This window comes from Podarcis erhardii (genome assembly GCF_964252035.2).
Source record: "Podarcis erhardii genome assembly, chromosome: 6".
Lineage (NCBI taxonomy): Eukaryota > Metazoa > Chordata > Lepidosauria > Squamata > Lacertidae > Podarcis > Podarcis erhardii.
Window position 1 is genome coordinate 61629459 of NC_138510.1, and position 21116 is coordinate 61650574.

General features: G+C 42.1%; 1 protein-coding gene across 10 annotated transcripts in view; it reads left to right on the plus strand.

The window, feature by feature from the left end:
- The window catches only part of NFIA (nuclear factor I A), a 416610-nt gene that overhangs the window by 344255 nt on the left and 51239 nt on the right, over positions 1–21116 (plus strand). For 9 of the 10 annotated variants that reach the window (XM_081867215.1, XM_081867213.1, XM_081867218.1 and 6 more), the window contains exon 7: positions 6309–6437. The exons of the other annotated variant lie outside the window; for it this stretch is intronic. In XM_081867215.1, the coding sequence (XP_081723341.1) occupies positions 6309–6437 (129 nt within the window). The remainder of the gene's footprint in view (positions 1–6308; positions 6438–21116) is intronic. 10 annotated transcript variants of the gene reach the window in all.

Below are 21116 nucleotides of genomic sequence, written 5' to 3' on the forward strand. Positions count from 1 at the left end.
GATAACTGATAGATTTTGCTTAACTAATAATTAAATTAACTTTATGTTAGCATATGGCATTGTTTTTGAATTTTGTTTTTATTTTGTTCTTTCTTTTACGGCATTCAATTTTTCTGGTGCAGATAGGTTTTCTTATAGATTGTTTAGAGAGCTCCTCTATAATTGATATAGTATAGAGGCCAATGGTTCCAAGCTGGGGGCACCTGCCCCTTAGAGGGTCCGCTCATTTAAGGGAGGGGGGAGGCTTCTTCAAAAGGCAGGCGCTTTAAGTCCCATTGGAGTAGCTTCTCCCCTCCTTTAAATGAGTTATGTTTAAAGAAGAAGAGGAGGCTGCTTTAAATACCACTTTTTTTTCAGAGAGCTTTAAGAGAGACCCACCCCACTCTACTCCTGTTGTGTCTCTGGAGGGTCAAACAGGAGCAGGGGGTCAGCAAAATTTGGAGGAAGGGTTAAAAAGGGGCTCCTCATACTCAAGAAAGTTGGGAACCATTGGTTTAGGCTACATTCCTTCATCCTTTGCATATATTCCTCCTGTTGATCAATACTGCCTATCAATACTGCCCATATTTATATTGACATTAGTAGTCAGTAACTTTCATTCGTATAGCAAACATGGAACTGTGCTGTATCATGATTAAAAAGGTATTCTGAGGTGGTTAATTAATCAATATATGGCATTTTAAACCAGAGAGGTGTTGTTTTTGGTTGTTATTATGGTATGCATTTTTGTGTTTTTATATTGTACACTTAGAATCATAGAATCATAGATCATTGAGTTGGAAGAGACCACAAGGGCCATCGAGTCCAACCCCCTGCCAAGCAGGAAACACCATCAGAGCACTCCTGACATATGGTTGTCAAGCCTCTGCTTAAAGACCTCCAAAGAAGGAGACTCCACCACACTCTTCCTAATGTTTAGGTGGAATCTTCTTTCTTGTAGTTTGGATCCATTGCTCCGTGTCCGCTTCTCTGGAGCAGCAGAAAACAACCTTTCTCCCTCCTCTATGTGACATCCTTTTATATATTTGAACATGGCTATCATATCACCCCTTAGTCAGATCTTGGATGATTACCTCAATTTCCCCAACACCAGCACCAGCAGTGAAGATCTCAAAGTAGGTGGTCTTGTTGGCAATGTTGCCCACAGGCTCCAGGCCAGGACCCTGGGCAGTGACCTTGCTGGCATCCCTGTGCGATTTGTCCACATTCACCTCAAAGGGGCTCTTGGCAATGTGCTGCCCAGCAAACAGTACCGTCACCTTGTGGATTCCTGTCACCTTTGGCACATACCACACAGAGAACGTCCAGTTCTTGTCATTGTTGGCAATGACCTTCGCTTCTTCCCGATGATCTTTGGATAAAGGGTGGTATAGAAATTTAATAAATAATAAAAATAATAGTTCTAGAGTGACACTGGATTTAGCATCTAGAAATACACTGAATTCTACCCACCCCAATCTTTGTATTACCTTTGGGAAGAGAATAGACATTGTGACGTTGTCATTTTTGGTAGTGATGGATGATTTACCCTTAGCAGAACTGTTCTTCAGCTTGGGAAAATGTGTAAAGTTATCCACTGAGAAGACAGATATTGTGAACAGAATTCGTATACAGCTTTCTCTCATTTACTGTATTTGGAGAATGCACATGGATCTTTTCCTATTATGTAATAGGAAGCATTGATATTTCCTGACTAGCGAATACAAGGAGGTTCAGGATTTTAAACTATTGTGCTGCTCTGCTGATCCATAGAAGATGATGAATATGAAATATTCCTGCACCCACACTACTAAGTTGGGTTGGAGGTTTGCGAACTGCAGAATTCTGAAAGGCCTTCCTGGGAGACTTCATCATCTATTCCATGACTCCACTAACCTATTATTCCATTTTTGCTTGCATTTGTGCATTTGGTGGATGGATATGACATGCATGAGTTGGAATGAACAAAATAGCTTTATACTTAGGGAAATGACACATGAATGAAAATTTAGACAGCTTTAATTTGGAAAAAATGCTCCAACTTATAGTAATACAAAATTGATATGTGTACACTCATCAAGATCAGTATTGTCTAAATTTTCTTTTTATTGTATACTATATTTAAACTATTAACTAAAAACAGAGTAAGGAAATAAAATTATTTTGTTCTTTTTATTGACATTGTGAGCCTGAGAAACATAGCTAGTTTAATTTAGATCAAGTGAGAACTGATATGGACAAATTGTTGTGCATTTCAATGAAAAAGCAGAATTAAAAAACACTGCAACCCAAAGTTCCAGCCGTTGAATTTGTTTTAAAAACACATAACTTTCATTTTACATTAGTGAAGTGTGTTTCCCATTACTTCTACCACTAAATATTAACAGAAGATAAAACCATGGGAGTCCAAATGCTTCTAAGGTACCTTCACACTAGGGCAGTTAGAACATTGTAAGTGGCTGAAAGTGCTTTAACATTCATATGTACTCTTCTTAAAATGTTACATTAAAGCACTGTAGGCATGGGTTGTACCATTAGATTGCTTTATAAGAAAGCCATTGGGTGCCCATTGAGCTAATATTCTGGTGCCCCCATATGCTTCAGGACTAGATGAATTGCAAAGGCACGTAGCCGCCTCCAAACAATGCTAATCCATTTGTGAATCCAGTGCCCTGTAGTTGCCACTGCAGTATGCATCCCAAAGAGTAATGGATGCTTAATTTGATGTAGACTAGTACAGGAACTCAAGTGCATTTATAAATTGCCACTATAACTAAATGAAAGAGGATATTCTCAGAAATATGCAGGCTGTGAGAGTTATCTGACTTAGTCAGAGTCAGAGTCCATTGAATAAAATGGACTTAAGTTAGTCAAGGCTAAGTTATGTCCATTGATTTCATTCAGTTTACTCTGCATATTAGTCAGATATCAGGAACATTAGCATAAGATGTGCTAAACTAGCATTTTGGTTTTAAGTTTATTTTTTAATTGCAAATACTGACAATCTTTGCTGTCTTAAGAATAATGTCATGTGGCTGTGATCATTTTAGAAAAAACTAGGTTTATTTTGGCTTGTTCCTAGAACTTTTCTACTTGCATGCAAGCTCTTTTCCTGCTTTTATTAACCCATTCAGAGAATGTTTCAGTTCTGCTGCTTATACAGAGCACCATGCTCATGCACCATAAAATGTGAATGATACTATTTGCTTTGCAACATCTAACTTGTCTTCCATACCTTTCCCCTCTTAAAGGACAAAATATTTATTAATAATAATAATAATGTTGTTTATATACTGTACACACTTGGTACTTTCAGTGAACTCTTATCCAGAGAAATTATTAGGTCCACAATTCTTTAGCTACAGTCATACAGCAGCATCAGATTCTGCTAAAGACCATTCACTAGGCCCTAAAATATGCTTTTAGAAATTAGCAGTTCTTGTTCAGTCCCTCTAAACATTTAAATTAAATTCTCAAAATTTATGTTCTTCATGTTCTTCTGAATGATGAAGCAGTCATATTTTTGGATCTAATGGGTGCCACCACTTACATTTAATTAATTAATAGATTATTCCTGAAGTCAAGTATGTCATACAAGCTGTCAAACACTTTTTTAAAAAGCCACCTCATTTAATACATATTATTATGAGATGGTTGTAAGAGATTTCAGTTTGCACTTTTATACTTTACTTTAAAATCCTGCACTAAATTATATTAGTGGTCCAAATTCAGAATAAGTTTGTTGTGCTTAAATGTCATTGAAATCAACTGGGCAACTAATTTATGTCCATCATTGCAATGAAACTAGCTTCCTCTGGATTTGGACCAACGTGTATGTAACTTGGAATATTCAGTATTAAATACTTATCATGTCACATACATTATCTTAGCAGTTCTTACAACTCAGAAAGAAAACGCATCAGCTCCAATAAAGTACCCAGGGGCTAAGACCCCCTACTGAGTTGTGGTGGTATTTGAAAGCGCCTTCTTGATAAGTATTCATGCAACACAATTCTCTGCATGCCGCTCCCCCCCCCCCCCCCAGAAAGTCCCACTCTGTTGACTGGAGCTTAATTCCAGGTAAATGTGCATAGGACTATATTTTAGCCACTATGCTATACCAGCTATCATTCAAAGAAGTTTTCCCCAGTCTGGTGCCCATCAGAAATCTTTGGCCATGAACACTCGACCTCATGTTTCTGTAATTCAGCAATCTCAATATGAATTGCTCTTCTTGACCACATTTAGACTGTAATCCTGAACACACTTACTTGAAAGCAAGCCTCTTTGAACATTGTGTCTTACTTCCAAGTAAACATGCACTGCATAGGATGACACTGTTAAAACGTAGCTAATATGGCCAATTAGCAACCACAAGGAGAACAGTTGATATTTTCTGTCACTACATAGGTCATGATTAGAATTGCCTTGTGTGAGGTTGAGCAACTATGGCCTTATAACTTTTTGACCCAGTGCACTTCTGTTCTGTCAAATTTTGACTATGAACTTTACACTGTTTGTACAGCTCTCTGTACCTGCCCATTGTAAAAATGCTATTATCTAAACTATAACAATCAGATTTGTATTGCTTAGTAATTTAAAACAATAAAATCCAACACATCAATTAATATAGTAGTAGAGTTAGGAAATGCCAACAGTTTGAAAGGAAAACCATAAAAGGTATTAATGACACAATCCTATTCATGTCTACTCAGAAGTAAAGTCCCTTCAAGCAATGAGAATCCTGTCCTTTTAATGTATTTGTTATAATATGTATGCTGCAATCCTGTGCATATTTATCTGGGAGTTAATCCCAGTTCACCCCAGCAGCATGTGTATTATAAAGAATACAGTAATAATACAGGATTCTCATTGCTTGGAAGGAGTCTACTTTTTAAATTACCTCACTGATTTTCTGTTCTGATAATGTTGCCTCTTTCTTTTTGTATATCTATGTGCTTGTGCATACAGACACCAAAGATGAGAAAAGTGCATAAACAGAGGCTACAGTTTATCAAAGATCTTTTAAACGGAACATTCATTTATTATGGATAAATTGTATGCACGAAGCACAGACTACAGACTTGATATTAAACCAACATAAAAATTTGGTTTGTATCCAACACTCGGCGAGTGGAACTTCCTTTCCTTTCCCCAAGCACCCTCAAATCTGCTTGGGGGATGGTCCCCAAACCCTCTGGAGCAGATTTTGAGGGTGTATGGGATGAGGCTGGAGGAGAGAGCTTCCATTGTGCAAGTAGCAGGACATCAGCATTGGCTAGAACCCCATCAGCCGTATCATTCATATGAGCAGAGACCATAGCTCAGTGGCAGAGCACACATTTTGCATGCAGGAAGTCTAAGGTTCAGCCCCTGACATCTCCAGTTAAAAGGAGGCAATTCTGAGATGAATGGACAAATAATCTGTCCTGGCATAGTGTCCTATGCTCCTATTAGCATCAAACCTGATGATACAATGTCAGAAGGGGGTCTTCACTTCTGTGAAAGATCTTTTTTCCAGTGAAAGCCTCTATTAGTGGTAAGTTTTAAAACAAATGAACAATTTCAATATTATAAAATACCATTCAGGTTGCGCAACACTAAAAGGCTCTTTAAATTTTATAAATAAAAAATCTCCCACACAATGGGAAATGGATGCTGTTTGTAACTCAGAAACCTTTAATGCTGCAGAAACATCTGGAACTCTTCAAGGCATTCATCCAGTCCACCCACCCAGTTCCCAAAACACTGTCTCAGTTTTGCGCATATCCACAGAACTTTCCTACCCTTGCTGCCAGGATATATGTACATTTCACCTCACTCTCACTCAAGGGTTTAACAGAAGCAGGAACCTGTGGGCAGGAGGCAGATCTGCTCTTGGTGTTCAGCCTCTGTGGTTTCAAAACTCTGGGCAGTTTATGAGACATATTCAGCACCTGTCCATAAGTCAGAACAATCTCTTTAAAATGTATATATAAAAATGTATATATAAAATCTAAGCACTGCACCTACTGTAGTTTGAAAAAATGTAAAGAATAGGGCCTAATAAGAATGCTAATTAATAACATGTCAGCAAGCTTCCTTCAGAGATTTAAATATATATATATATTTGGATGCATCTTAATATATATTTTTTCATGCCAGTGATGGCCACCCTTTGCACCCAAAGACAATCATAAATAAAAGTGAACCTTCAAGCTTGCTGTTGTATGCAATTTAATTTGTCCTTTAAGTTTTTCTATCTGCTTTCGCACCCCCTTTCACAATGCATAGGCTGTTGTTCCATGACCTAGCATTATTAAATTGCACTTATCAATCATTCTTGCCAGGAATGCCATCGCCAACTCCATTAAAGAAGTCAGAGAAGTCTGGTTTCAGCAGTCCCTCGCCTTCGCAGACCTCCTCCCTTGGAACGGCATTCACACAGCATCATCGACCTGTCATTACAGGACCCAGAGGTGAGGCCTTACGAAAGTGCACCAATGGGCTTGGACTTTAACCATGGTGCCCCTAGCCATCAGGGTGTGCTATATGGATAGAGTTGCTGTTTCAAGTGCCTGAAGGTTTTGGATAGAGAGTAAACGAAGATTAGCTACCTTAGTCTGGTCTAAAGTGGTTTTGATTGCCTAGGAGTCAATGTGAAGAAGGAGCATGGCTGTGTTTTGATTCAGAGTGAATTATATTTTAATATTTTGGGGTATAAGTCTTAAGTGTTCACTGTGTCTCATTCAGTAAGGAGCTATGCATTCTATTGCTTCATCATTTTAATCTTTCAACAATCCTGGTTTTGCATTGTGTGACATTTTGTATTTAGTTTGTAGGATTCATTGTTCCAGTCCACATCACCATTGTCTTTTAAGGTTTTAGATGACTTTTGGTAGCTTAGTTAGTTTTCATCAGTGTATTTGTGGGTGACTTAAAATAAAGCACTTGACCGCTCAGTTTCCAAGGGGTGAATAATTGGTTAGAAATAGCTCTTCAGATTGAAACAGAAAATGAAGAATGCTGCTTAGCACATCTGTGCTTAGTAACAAGGTGAGGAAAATCACTTGGTTCATCCAAAATCCAAAATCATCCAAAATTTGAGGAATTTGCACCTAGGAACTTTAAAAAATACCTTATTCCCTGCTTAGTGGCATTCATAAATAAACTTCTGCTCTTAATAGCTTTTATCCTAGACGATCACAAAATAAAATGGCCAGTTGTGATAGAATTATGCTTCTTCCTGCAGCATTTTGATTTATTGGACATACTAACCTGTTACACATATAACGCTTCCTAGGTATAATGTTTTTGATAAATAATATGTTTATATTAGGCATGTCTACTCAGGAGTAAGCCCCACTGGGTTCAATAGAGCTTACTTCCAGATAGGTAGGTATAAGAGTACAGCCTTATTGTCCTCTAAATTGCACTAGTATAAATCTATATGTAGGCCAACCAAAGCATCACAAAATAGTGTGCAAGCTTTAGAGTTCTTCAGAACTTTGAAAAGTTTGTAAATAAAAGGGGAAGCTGAAGGCTGCAGAATCATGGCCAATTACATGAGGGCTGAAGCAGCAATGAGGTCAGGTCTGTCCGCCAATGTGTCTGCCCTGCCCTGCCCTTGCTTCCTCTTCACTTTCTCCTGATAAGCAGCAGTGACTTCACTGCTGAAAGGTTATTGCTGTGCCTCCATGCAACCAGGTGAGCCACCCCTTCTTTCAAAGAAGGCTTTTAAGGTGCTACACAGATATCAGGTGTCTCCAAGACCTTTAGTATAAACTCAAAGCCCATCAAATAGCACTGGTGAGCAAGATGTCATCACTCTGAAACTTTGCATGGCTTTCAAAATTATTCAGACAGAGCAGAATGGAATTATTTGCAGTTAATTAGGTAGCAAGTTGCTGGGAGGCAAGCATGCATTTAAAAAATGCTCCTGATAATTGGTGAAAATAGAAAGGTATTTGTAGGATCAAAGTTACATTAACAGCGTATTCAGCTGTACGCCAGCTGACTCTGAAACTCAAGGGCAGCCTAGACCCGGCTCCACCAGAGTACTGCAGGGCCATAGCTAAAGTAGTACAGGCAGGCTTAACATGGTGACGATGCTCTGTCTCAGTGCTGCTGGTCCAGAAAAAGCTTTCAAGCAGTTACAGTGTTTTGGCTTTGCAAACATTTGTCCAGGCTAAAGGATAGAGCTACTTCTAGGGACCTTAGATCCAGTGCTAGTGGGTATAGGTGCCACACTTTATACTTTCTTACAACTTTTAGACGTTTCATCCTGCCCTGGAATTTTCTGAACAGAAGTAAGGGGAGCAAATATGTATCACGCCCACCTATTTTATGGATTTCTCAATCATAAACCCCTTATTTCAATAAAAATCTTGAACAGCTATAGAAGAAATCTAGAAAATCTTTCTGTATTTCTTCAGAGAGCATTTTCTCTGAAAAAGTTCTGTATTTTGAAGGTGTATTGGTCAGAAGGGGCATCTACTGTTTTCTGCCCCTGAAATGGAGGTTCCCACTGCATATTCTCATGTATTCGCTGTCTGTTGCTTCCATCAGAAAAATCTGGTGGCATGTAGCGAGGTTTCTGGGTGTTCTTTTAAACTTAATGAAAAGTGGGGGTAGGATCAGACACACTCCACTTCCCCCTGCAGCAACATGGCTTAGAAAGAAAGAGAAAATGATTCCATAGGCACCAACTCTCTTAACCTGGGGTGGGGTGGGGTGGTAATTATCAGCAGAGGTCACAGCTGGGTAGGGAAGGGATAACATCCCTTCACCACCCCTACTGATAATTAGGTAAAGGAAAAAAATGAGACCTAAATGCATGCTACACATTAAGCATAACATGTAGTTTGACCCTGATTTAGCAAGTAAGTGTCATTGTTCAACATCATTGGGCTCAAACCATCTTGGAACCTTCAACAGCAATTTCAACCTAAGGAGGATTTATGCATTCTTATCCCTGGATTTCATGCTCACCTGGTCAGATTTCAAGAGGCTCCATTAAATTGCTCGCTGCCAATAATCATGCAACTTTCTGGACTAGTTTTGCATTTGCTCAATACAGTACACTTTTAATCTTTGTTATTTATTAATTCTCCCCTCCTTCCTCTCAAAGGAACCCTGTTCCCTACAAGATAATAGCCCCAGGCATGTGGAGATAAAAATCTTAGCCAAAGGTAGAGCTGACAAGCTGGAGAACATGTAATGGCCATAAAAGTTATAGAAGTGTATAGATGTAAATAGAGTTATCGAGGCTACATCTCTTGGCAAGACATGGCATATCTACACTGAGAACCTGGTGTATGTCAACATGTATGTGACTGAAGATCGGTCATAGACAACACCTTCTGCCCAAACATGATGAAGCTATTTGGGTTTGTTGTTCCATGGAGGATGGAGACTTCCTGGAAATTAATATCTCCATGTATCATTACTTAGATTCATCCTATACTGTGGATATTCTCATAAAGGATGTATGTGAATTCTTCATATATTATTGGATAAGAGAAAGAGGGTATATGGATATTTTCAACAACTGAAACAAAGCCTAAGCACTTGTAACTTTAATTCCTACTCGCATTTGTCTCCTTTCCCTATTATCTCATGTATCCCTTTCCGTGTGACCTTTTCGCTGTCCACCTTTTTCTAGACTTTTCATATTTCCTTTCCTTACCAAATGCTGAAATATAGCTTGTAATCCTCTTGGGGCAGAGACCTGTATTCTTTTTGGTTTTGTTACTCCCTAAAGTGCTTGTGTACTGAAGGCATCCTAATAATAATGTAGAATGCAGCCTGAATTAGCCTGTGGATTTAGCCTAAAACATTACAGATATGCAAACACTTTCTGTGAACATTTCTTAAGCTTGGACAAAATTACCTGGCAGTCCAGTTTTCTTAAATACTAAAACACTTTTGTTTGCAAAGCACCAGATGCATGAACATGGCTCCACAATACGATCTTGCTGCTACAAAGAGTTGCTGAATGAAACAGCAGGAAAGCCATGGCTCTCATACAGAAAGGAGCAAGGCAAAGACTCCAGCAAACACCTGTGCTATAGAGAGCTGCATGTGGGAAGCTGAGCCCCATGGCAGTGCTCCTCTCGATTATTCATCACAGCTGTGATGTAGCCATCTGAAAAAGAGTGTGGGTTTGGCTATCAAAAGTATCAGCTGAGCAGTATGCGCTAGTCCTGGTGTTTTATTGCCTGCTTTGTCTATACTTATCCCAGGCAGATGAGGCATCATACCAGCGTTCGATTTAGGAATGGAATAGATATCCACGATTTTCTGCTCCGACGGCAAAATGTCATAAATCCATTCACACATGCAGGAGGCAGATAGTTTCAAACAGACCTCTGTACTCTGCCTAAAAAATCCACAATCAGTAGTCTGAACGACTACAGACCAGTTGCACTGACTCCAATCATCATGAAGTGTTTTGAGAAACTGGTGCGCCGTCACATTATTTCCTGTCTTCCATCAACTTTTGACAACTACCAGTTTGCATACAGGGCAAATAGATCCACGGAAGACGCTATCACTACCACTCTCCATGCTGCTCTGTTCCATCTGGAGCAGCCGGGGAGTTATGTGAGGCTGCTGTTTGTGGATTTTAGCTCTGCTTTTAACACTATCCTCCCCCATAGACTGGTGTCCAAGCTAGAGGCGATTGGACTCTCCAACTCCACCTGTCTCTGGGTTTTGGACTTTTTGTCAGAACGTTCTCAGAGGGTTAGAGTAGGGTCACATATGTCCACAGCCCTTAGCCTTAACACCGGCTCACCACAGGGTTGTGTGTTGAGTCCCCTGCTCTATACTCTCTATACGTATGATTGTACAGCCATTTATTCCAGCAACAAAATCATCAAGTTTGCTGATGACACTACGGTGGTGGGGCTCATTTCAGGAGGGGATGAGTCCGCCTATCGGGACGAGGTGGAGCGGCTTTGTGCTTGGTGTGGAGAGAACAATCTGGCTCTTAATACGGCTAAGACCAAGGAATTGGTGGTGGATTACAGGAAAAAAAAGGCGGACATTCAGCCCTTGTATATCAACGGGGAACGGGTGGAGAGGGTGGCGGAATTCAGGTTTTTGGGAGTGACTATCGATCAGGGCATGACTTGGAGCGCAAATACCACTGCTCTGGTGAAGAAGGCCCAGCAGAGAATTTATTTCCTCAGACTTTTAAAGAAGAACAATCTGAGTGAGAGACTGCTGGTGTCCTTCTACCGAGGCTCCATAGAGAGCATTCTCACATACTGTATTTGTGCCTGGTTCTCCAGCTGTACAGCTAGGAAGAGGAAGGTGCTCCAGAAGGTCATAACCACAGCCCAAAGGATTATTGGTCATCCCCTCCCATCTTTGGAAGAACTGTACGGTTCCCGTTGTCTTAGGAAAGCAAACAATATCCTGCAGGATGCATCTCACCCGGGACACAGTCTGTTTGTACTACTGCCTTCTGGCAGGAGATACAGAAACATCAAGTCAAGGACAAATAGACTGAAAAATAGTTTCTATCCAAGAGCTGTGGCCTTCTTAAATGCAGTAACTCGATAGTGTGACCTGGGAGTTTGATGGGTGTGGGTGTGGGTGTGGCTGGAATGTGGTTTGTTTGGTTGTTGTTGTTGTTTTGCTTTTGTTGTTTTTAAGGGATGGCATCCAATTTCGTTGCACTTGTGCAATGTTGCACTTGTGTAATGACAATAAAGAATCTATCTATCTATCTATCTATCTATCTATCTATCTATCTATCTACTTCTAGCTTGTGTGAATCTCTAATTTCCAGCAGAAATATAAGCACTAGTCCAACAGAGCTGGAGCCTTCCATTGACTAAAGCTCTTCTCATGCATTTTAACCCTTTTATGTTCCTCTTGAGGGGGGGCACATTTAGTCTTGTGCCTTCTTCACTCAACTATGAAGCTTACTGTATCATTGTGAGGCAGTCACTATCTTTCAGCTTATTCTAACTCACAGGGTTCATTCAGGGAACTCAGAGATACCAGCAGCAATAGCTTAGCTGCACCAAATTCCACCAGATGCCATTTCCCTCCCAATAATAAATCTTTAAAGAGAAAGGTGCTGATTTGAAACATTCCTGGAAGTAACATCCAGTGTCCTGAGAAATCTTATTCTGTCCTGCTCACTTCTTCCACTAATAACTTTAGCTGGTTGAAATCACTGACATCAGGAACCAGAATTGCATTCTCTTTGATCCCTGATGATTATAAGCTGGGGCCAGGCCACTTTCTCCTGCCTGGGTATTGAGATCTGAATTCTCACTGGCTCTGAATATCTGAGATGTTAAAAGGAAGATGGGCTTGGGGGCACAAACCAAAATCACCCCCCCAACATTTCCCAATATGAAGGTCATCCTTTGAGTCTTTGTGCACATCGCACCAAAATATGAAGTGGGTTTCTAATCATATTCAGTATCATGGTCCTGGAGTCAGATTCCTCAACTTCAGGCAAAGCTCTCAGATGAACCTGTAGGGCCAGTTGCGCCTGGTATGAAGATGTGACACTGCTCTCCTCTGAGAAGGACTCCACTGCAGAAGACCCAGGAAAACTTGAAGCTTCCCTTCTCCATTGCAGTAGGAGATTACTGGAGAAGCCTGGTTCCTTTAAGGAAATCAGCATCTTGCAGCACAAGTGGGGCTGACAATTGGGCTGCACCTCCTGTTGCTACTGCTATATAAGGATTCAGTTTAAGCCCTGTTTGTTGCTGGAGGAACTTCTGAACATTATATTACCCACAGCACAGCCTGAACTCTGCCTTATATTCATATCTGAACCTTGTCCCACCTTGCCTTGCCACTCTGTGGACTCTCAGATGAGCACAAAAACCTTGCTGTGAATGGTAAACAGTTTTTTGGGGAGATGCCTTTCCTCTTTTTTGGCATTGCATGTGGCCACCTTAGTAAATGTGTGTGATCAAGACTATTAGGTTATCTTGTCAGAGCTCTAGGAAGCAGCTTGTTGCAGAATCTGCTGTCATAGACCTGTTGGCATCTTGTGCTTCCAGGTGGCAAAAAATAAGTTGCCTTCAGTTGGACTGTGGGAAGCTGAAGGACTAAATGAATGGATAGCATTCATTGCAGTATGTTGTTGACTTTTAAAAAATTGATGAGCTACAGTTGATGCTGTTCTCCTAAATTTTCATCCATATCCATAGTGTATCATCAGCACATGCCCAGCTGAAACTGTGCCTACCACTTTCAGAACCAACAACAACATAAAATGTCATTGGAGAGTAAACAGTGCATGGTTACCATATGTGGTTGCTCCATCTACTATTGTCTTCGACTGGTGGAGCCCTGAGGCTCAACCTAAATTGAGCCATCAACATTATTTTTTCTTCTCTTCACTTGTTTTTTTGAAGATAAGAGGCAATTGTAGGGAGAGAGGGTGAGAAACTGACAAAGAAAAACACTGTGCAAAGCCCCTGATATAAATGGGTATTGGGCTCACCACCAGCACCCACACTCAAGTAGCTGCTGGGCAGCCGCAGTACAGGTGCCCCCTCTGTCAGCTCCCTATCTTAAATTTCCCACAATTCCCCAGAATGCCTGAAGAAGCATTGCCCCAGTGCCTTGTGGGATGTAACTGCTACATGCTCATGGGATAGGGACAGGAGTTCCACCAACGTAGGAGGGGACCCACTTTTCTAGTGTCCCCCCTCAAACCTGGAGTTCCCAGGACATAACTTATGTTTAACTGTGTCTCAGATGTGAAAAGTTTGAAGACTACTGAATTAAATATTATGACAGCTGCTGGGGAAGATATTGCTATAGGATTTGATTAGAGACTCTTCCCTGTTCTGACTTACAGTATTTGTGCTCTTACATTCCACTCTGCAAGCAAGACGCTGGCAAATAGTTAAACCTAGACCTAAATAAAAGTCAAGAACCGTGTAATTAAAACTCTACCTTTATTGGATTTTAAAGAGTTGCCCTGTGACATAGGAAATATTTAGATGAGTAGCTTATTTAACTGATTTGTATGTGAGTGAACAGCTTAGAGGACTACTACCCTAAATTAACTATAAGACCACCCACTGAGATTGCCTCGTAAAGGATCCTGATTACTTAGCTTCATTATATGCAACCATTCAATAAAATGCTAGATAAATGCATAACTAAAAGCTCTATTACACTAATAATTTGCGCAAAGATAGATGTGTGGGACACCATGCTGGGTTAATTTGTCATCCCTGCAGCAAACTTCTAGAGATGGCCTTTTTAGTGAGGAATTGTGTTAATATGTTGTTCCACTGAGGACATGTTAGAGCAACAAGATGACTTGGTCCCTTAATCTTTTAAAGAGGCAAATATGCCCTGAGAGGAAAGTAGCAGGGAGAAGAATTGGGGTGATTAACAAAGTGGACCTAGATTTAAAGTTACCCTGACAAAAGAGACTCAATTCCGCCTATATAAGGGAAGTGGGGAGGACAGGAAGAGCGGGGAGGCATTTTTTTTGAACACAGTAATAGGATTTCATGCATATCTAAAATAATAACATAAAAATTGAATACCCTTAGACCACAGTATTTAGCCTGCTCTTTTGCTGATTACATATTCAGTTTCGTTGCTTTTCTTTGATCTGTCCATGGAGTTAAACTGTATGCTTTGAACAGAGTATTGAACTGTAGTATTTTATGCTAAATTTCCTTTTATGCTAAATTCTCCATCCTGCTCAGACATTCACACACCAAAGTCCATTATTATATTTAAATCCAGAACCCATGTTTAAGCACCAGAGCTCAGGATTTCCAACCTCTCGTATTGACAGAACCATAAATCATATTAAAGTTAAGTGAATTACTGTACCATGCAACTATAGCTGTAACAATGTTTATGTAGTATCAGCTTACCATCTGCAGAATGGAAGTGAGGAGAAACCCTGATATTCAAAATGGGACTAGGAGTCCTAATAACTTAGCAGCAATCTATCACTCTGGATTCATTGGTTCCACTAATATACCCATTTTAGTATCAAAGCAGAATTCTATCATTGCACAAACAAAATATGACATTATTTTACAAGTTTTCATTTAATACACTGCATTCAAGTGTGAAATAATTTATTTTTTGAATTTTTTTTTGTTGAAGCGACTAATGAAACCCAGTACAGACAGTCTGAATACGAGCCTACAGTACATAAGATATTTGGTTGGGTTTAGACTTAGTCATGCTTAGTGCAGACTCATTGAAAACAAGCCATGACTAACTTAAGTCCCATTGAATTGTGTGCATCTACACAAATATTTCTGTATTCAGTACATCAGGCATAACAAACCTGATCTTTTTGATGGTGACACCCATCATCCCTGAACATTAGTCATGCTGGTTAGGGCTAATGGGAGTCCAGGAACATATGGGAAGCCAAAGGTTCCTTGTGACAGCTATAAGTAGAAAGAGTATAATTTTGCTAAACAAACAATTGCAGCAGCAGGCCTTAATCTATCATGTTCTTTATTCAAGAGGTTGTCAGGAGTCCATTGAGCTCACCCAAATATCTGAACAATTCATTTGGCAATGCATAGCAGTTTCCATTTTTTCAGCAGAGTTTGTTACATTTTTATCCCATCCTTCTTCCAGAAGCTCTGGGTGGCATTAATGGTTCTTCCCCACACAACTACTCTAGCCTCTGTGGGTTGGATTTGGCTGACAGATGGTGACTGGTCAAAGGTTGCCCAGTGAGTGCCCCACTTAGTGAAAATTGTCTGATCATCTTCAGCCTGGGCCCAAAGTAGCTAGTTGCTTTAAAGCTGAAGAAACAATTATCACTTGGCAATAGTTCTTTGTTGAAGGCTACCATAGAACCTTGCTCTCATCTTAGCAGACCTCCTTCAGCTCTTTGCTTCAGTAATACCAGCTCCTTAGTTAGATCTTCGGCTTCCCTTTAGAAGTCAACCTCTGCTGCTCACTGCTTCCCCTTCTATCTAAAGCATCTTGTGCATGCTAGGCACAAGAGGGTAAAGGTAAAGGTAAAGAGACCCCTGACCATTAGATCCAGTTGTGACCGACTCTGGGGTTGTGGCGCTTATCTCGCTTTATTGGCCGAGGGAGCCGGCGTAGTTTCCGGGTCATGTGGCCAGCATGTTCTGGAAGTTGGGCAATAGTGGCAGTACAGGATTCCTTTTGGTGTACCGACCTCCCCGCTGTACCAAGGATTCCCTGCCCGAGCTGCTTCAGGTTGTGGCGGATGTTCTCCTGGAGACACCTAGCTTGGTCGTCCTAGGGGATTTTAACATCCATGCCGACACGACCTTACAAGGGGCCGCTCGGGACTTCGTGGAAAGCATGGCCTCCATGGGGCTGTCCCTGAATAAGTCTGGCCCAACCCATAGCCGCGGACATGCCTTGGACCTGGTGTTTACCTCTATGGATGTTGGTGATCTGACACTAAGTAAAAGCGAAACGAAAGAAGTGCCATGGTCAGATCACTTCCTGGTGCAACTGGACTTCTCTGCGACCCATCCCCTCTGCAGGGAGGTGGGACCAATTCGGATGGTCCGCCCCCGCCACTTAATGGATCCAAATGGTTTCCAGAGAGTGGTAGGGGATGCTTTATCCCATGTTGATGGCCTTTCAGCCAATTCCCTGGTGGCCCGCTGGAATGTGGAGTTAACCAGGGCTATTGACTGTTTGGCTCCGAAGCGCCCTCTCCGATTGCATGGAGCCCGGACAGCCCCGTGGTTTTCCACGGATCTGAGGGCAATGAAACAATCGTTAAGACGGCTAGAGCGCCGGTGGTGGATAACTCATTCCGAATCTGACCGGACACAGGTTAGAGCTCAATGTCGAGCCTACCAAGTGGCGATAGCGACGGCGAAGAAGAATTTCTTCACCGCCTCTATTGCATCTGCAGAAAACAGCAGCAGGAGACTTTTTCAGGTGGTTCACAATTTAGTGGAACCACCTGCAACATCGGGGCCCAGTACGGGCCACATGTTCTCCTGCAATGATTTTGCAAAGTTTTTTGCAGATAAAATCGCTCAGATTCGGGAAGAAGTAGACTCCACCGTGGGAGCAGGGCCGGGGCGGGAGAGTGCTAGAGTTCTGTCTAGTCAAGTTGAGTGGGATCAATTCCAATCTGTTACCTCCGAGGATGTGGACAGGCTGCTTGGACGAGTGAAGCCAACCACCTGTCTCCTGGATCCTTGCCCATCCTGGCTTATAAAAGCTAGCCGGGAAGGACTGGGCGATGGGCTTTGTGGGGTGGTGAATGCTTCCCTCCGTGAGGGAGCCTTCCCAGACCCGCTGAAAGAGGCGGTTATTAAACCGCTTCTTAAAAAACCATCTTTAGATGCGGCCACGATGGCCAACTATCGCCCAAATCTTCCATTCTTGGGCAAGGTGATTGAGCGAGCGGTGGCTGAACAACTCCAGGCACGCCTGGAAGAAGCGGACCATTTGGATCCCTTCCAGTCAGGATTCAGGCCTCATCATGGGACTGAAACTGCCTTGGTCGCACTGGTTGATGATCTTCGGCGGGCTAGGGACAAAGGTGAGAGCTGTTTCCTAGTTCTGCTGGATCTCTCAGCGGCGTTTGATACCATCGACCATAACATCCTTCTGGACCGTCTTGAGGGGCTGGGAGCTGGGGGCACTGTCATACAGTGGTTCCGCTCCTTCCTCCTGGGCCGTGTTCAGAAAGTGGTGGGGGGGATGAGTGTTCAGACCCCTGGGCTCTCACTTGTGGGGTGCCTCAGGGTTCTGTCCTCTCCCCCATGCTTTTCAACATTTACATGCAGCCGCTGGGAGAGATCATCAGGAGGTTTGGGCTGGGTGTTCATCAGTATGCGGATGATACCCATCTCTACCTCTCCTTTAAATCAGAACCAGTGAAGGCGGTGAAGGTCCTGTGTGAGTGTCTGGAGGCGGTTGGAGGATGGATGGCGGCTAACAGATTGAGGTTGAATCCTGACAAGACAGAAGTACTGTTTTTGGGGGACAGGAGGCGGGCAGGTGTGGAGGATTCCCTGGTCCTGAATGGGGTAACTGTGCCCCTGAAGGACCAGGTGCGCAGCCTGGGAGTCATTTTGGACTCACAGCTGTCCATGGAGGCACAGGTCAAATCTGTGTCCAGGGCAGCTGTTTACCAGCTCCATCTGGTACGTAGGCTGAGACCCTATCTGCCTGCGGACTGTCTCGCCAGAGTGGTGCATGCTCTGGTTATCTCCCGCTTGGACTACTGCAATGCACTCTACGTGGGGCTACCTTTGAAGGTGACTCGGAAACTACAACTAATCCAGAATGCAGCAGCTAGACTGGTGACTGGGGGCGGCCGCCGAGACCATATAACACCGGTCTTGAAAGACCTACATTGGCTCCCAGTACGTTTCCGAGCACAATTCAAAGTGTTGGTGCTGACCTTTATAGCCCTAAACGGCCTCGGTCCAGTATACCTGAAGGAGCGTCTCCACCCCCATCATTCTGCCCGGACGCTGAGGTCCAGCGCCGAGGGCCTTCTGGCGGTTCCCTCATTGCGAGAAGCAAAGCTACAGGGAACCAGGCAGAGGGCCTTCTCGGTGGTGGCGCCCGCCCTGTGGAACGCCCTTCCAGCAGATGTCAAAGCGGTAAACAACTACCTGACATTCAGAAGACATCTTAAGGCAGCCCTGTTCAGGGAAGTTTTTAACGTGTGATATTTTACTGTATTTTTGCTTTCTATGGAAGCCGCCCAGAGTGGCTGGGGAGGCCCAGCCAGATGGGCGGGGTATAAATAATAAATTATTATTATTATTATTATTATTATTATTATTATTATTATTATGACTAAGCTGCTTCTGGCAAACCAGAGCAGTGCACGGAAACTCCATTTACCTTCCCGCCGGAGCGGTACCTATTTATCTACTTGCACTTTGATGTGCTTTCAAACTGCTAGGTGGGCAGAAGCTGGGACTGAGCAACAGGAGCTCACTCCGTCGCGGGGATTCAAACCACTGACCTTCTGATTGGCATGTCCTAGGCTCTGTGGTTTAACCCACAGCGCCACCCGCGTCCCAGGCACAAGAGGTACCAGCCTCCAAATCCTAGCCCACACAGGCCTTCTTCCTCATTTAAACATGGTTGCATGGAGAAAAAACTTTGGAATGGGGGGAGAGTTAAAAGTCTGGAGAGACAGGCTGTTTGCACAAGGGAGGGTGCAGAATCCCAGCTTCTGCCTCTGTGGGGAGAATTAGGCCATCCTCATTTGCATGTCGTTTAGGGTTAGAGAGCAGTTTAGCAAAGGTATAGAGATAGACATGTAGAGGAGAAATGGGCTGACTAAGGAAGTCCTGGCAGAGAGAGAGAGAGATGCTTATCCCCAAAGCACACACCCTCAGAAACCGTGAGTTAACCAGCTAATCCCTCTCTTTCAGCCTAACCCTTTTTATAAGGTTGTTGTGAGTATAAAATGAGGTAGAGGAAATACGGGTATTCCACACTGAGAGCTCCTGAGGAAAGTGGGATAGAAATGTAATGAAATAAATGAATAACATCCTAACATCATTCTGTGCACAGTCTTCATTTAGGTCGGTTTCCATATATATCAGAAAATAGTAGCATACCCTATGTATTTTATTTACCACTACTTGCTCATCTGAATTATGTGTCTATAAAGTTACATTCAATGAACAGAAAGTGTAAGGCTGCAGGGTTTTTTTAGGACTGCTGAAAGAGTTAGATGTAAACATTTTATTTAAGCACATTTGAATAAGAATAAGCTAGAACAATCTTTAAAACTCAGTTCTTCAGAAGTGCCTTGTTGTTAGTTGGTGCTTCTTTTAATCTTAGATTGGTAGAATGTAGGAAGAGTCGGGAGGCCAGTTGTGATCCACCTCCCATATCAGTCGGTGGCAAAACTACCATTGATTAATGGAGCTGGATTGTGCCCAAAAGCTTTAATTTTTTCAAGCTGTTGGTTCATACTTCTGTTCTGTACCTCTTGAATTGCATTATATATATAGAAGTTCAAGTTCCCTTCAAAACTCCTGGCCTTTTGCCAGCTTTCCTTATTAAAAAGTCACTCTTCTTATTTCTGATCAACACAGCTGTTGCAGAGCGTTTCAAAGCATTTCACATCAGCCAGCATGGTGGCTTAGCCAATTAGTACTCTAATACGGTCATTTTTGAAAACAAGTACTTTCAGGGTAGAAAGGGTGGGATACATCTTACATAATTTGAACTGGCACTTGCTTTGCTTTAATGTTATGAGAGAGGTTGCAGATCACAGTGAGCTAAAGCATCTCAAAAAGATTGAAAAGGAAGTATCTAAGGAAATGAACTACAACAATGTTTCCACTTTAATGCCTTTTAACAAATACTTTTCAATTGTAATGAGGCTAATTAGGTCTTTTTTTAAAAAAAGGAGCTGATGGTACATTCTCATGCTTCATTGTGACTTAGCTGTTGCTATTTTTAGAAAGAGGAATTCATGTTTAATGAATTTGTTAATAAACTTAGATATATTTATCTGCATTGCTTTTATCTTGTACCTCTAAAACCAATAAAACAAAGCATCCCAGGGAATTATTCTGTCATCAGAACATGGGAATTGCTCATGCTTCCATTCTATCCCATAGTTCCCATAGTTATTGAATATTGGAATAGAATACAATAGAAGGAAGGCCTGACAACAGGGGTATTTCCACTGGGAGTCTGAAATTTGACCTGTATAACTTCATGTCCCTGTGGAAACCTGCAAGCAAGACATGAGCACAACAGCACTCTGCCCCCCAGCAACTAGCGTTCGCAGGAACACTGCTTCTGACAGTGGAGGTTGGACAATAGTCATAATGGCTAGTAGCCGTTGATGGCCTTGTCCTCCATTCATTTGCCTAACACATTTAAAGCCATCCAAGTTGGTGGCCATCACTGCCTCCCGTGGGAGCGAGTCGCATAGTTTAGCCATTCCGGTACCGCTCAGTACTTTCTTCAGTCTGTCCTGAATCTTCCAGCATTCAGGTTCTTTGGGTTTTATGAGAGAGAGAGAGAGAGAGAGAGAGAGAGAGAGAGAGAGAGAGAGACCATTTCTGTATCCACTTTCTTCATGCCATGTATAATTTTATGCACTTGGTTACGTTGCATTGCATTTGCCATTTTATTGCTCACTCACTCACTTTGGAGAGATCATTGTGGAGCTCCTCACAATATCT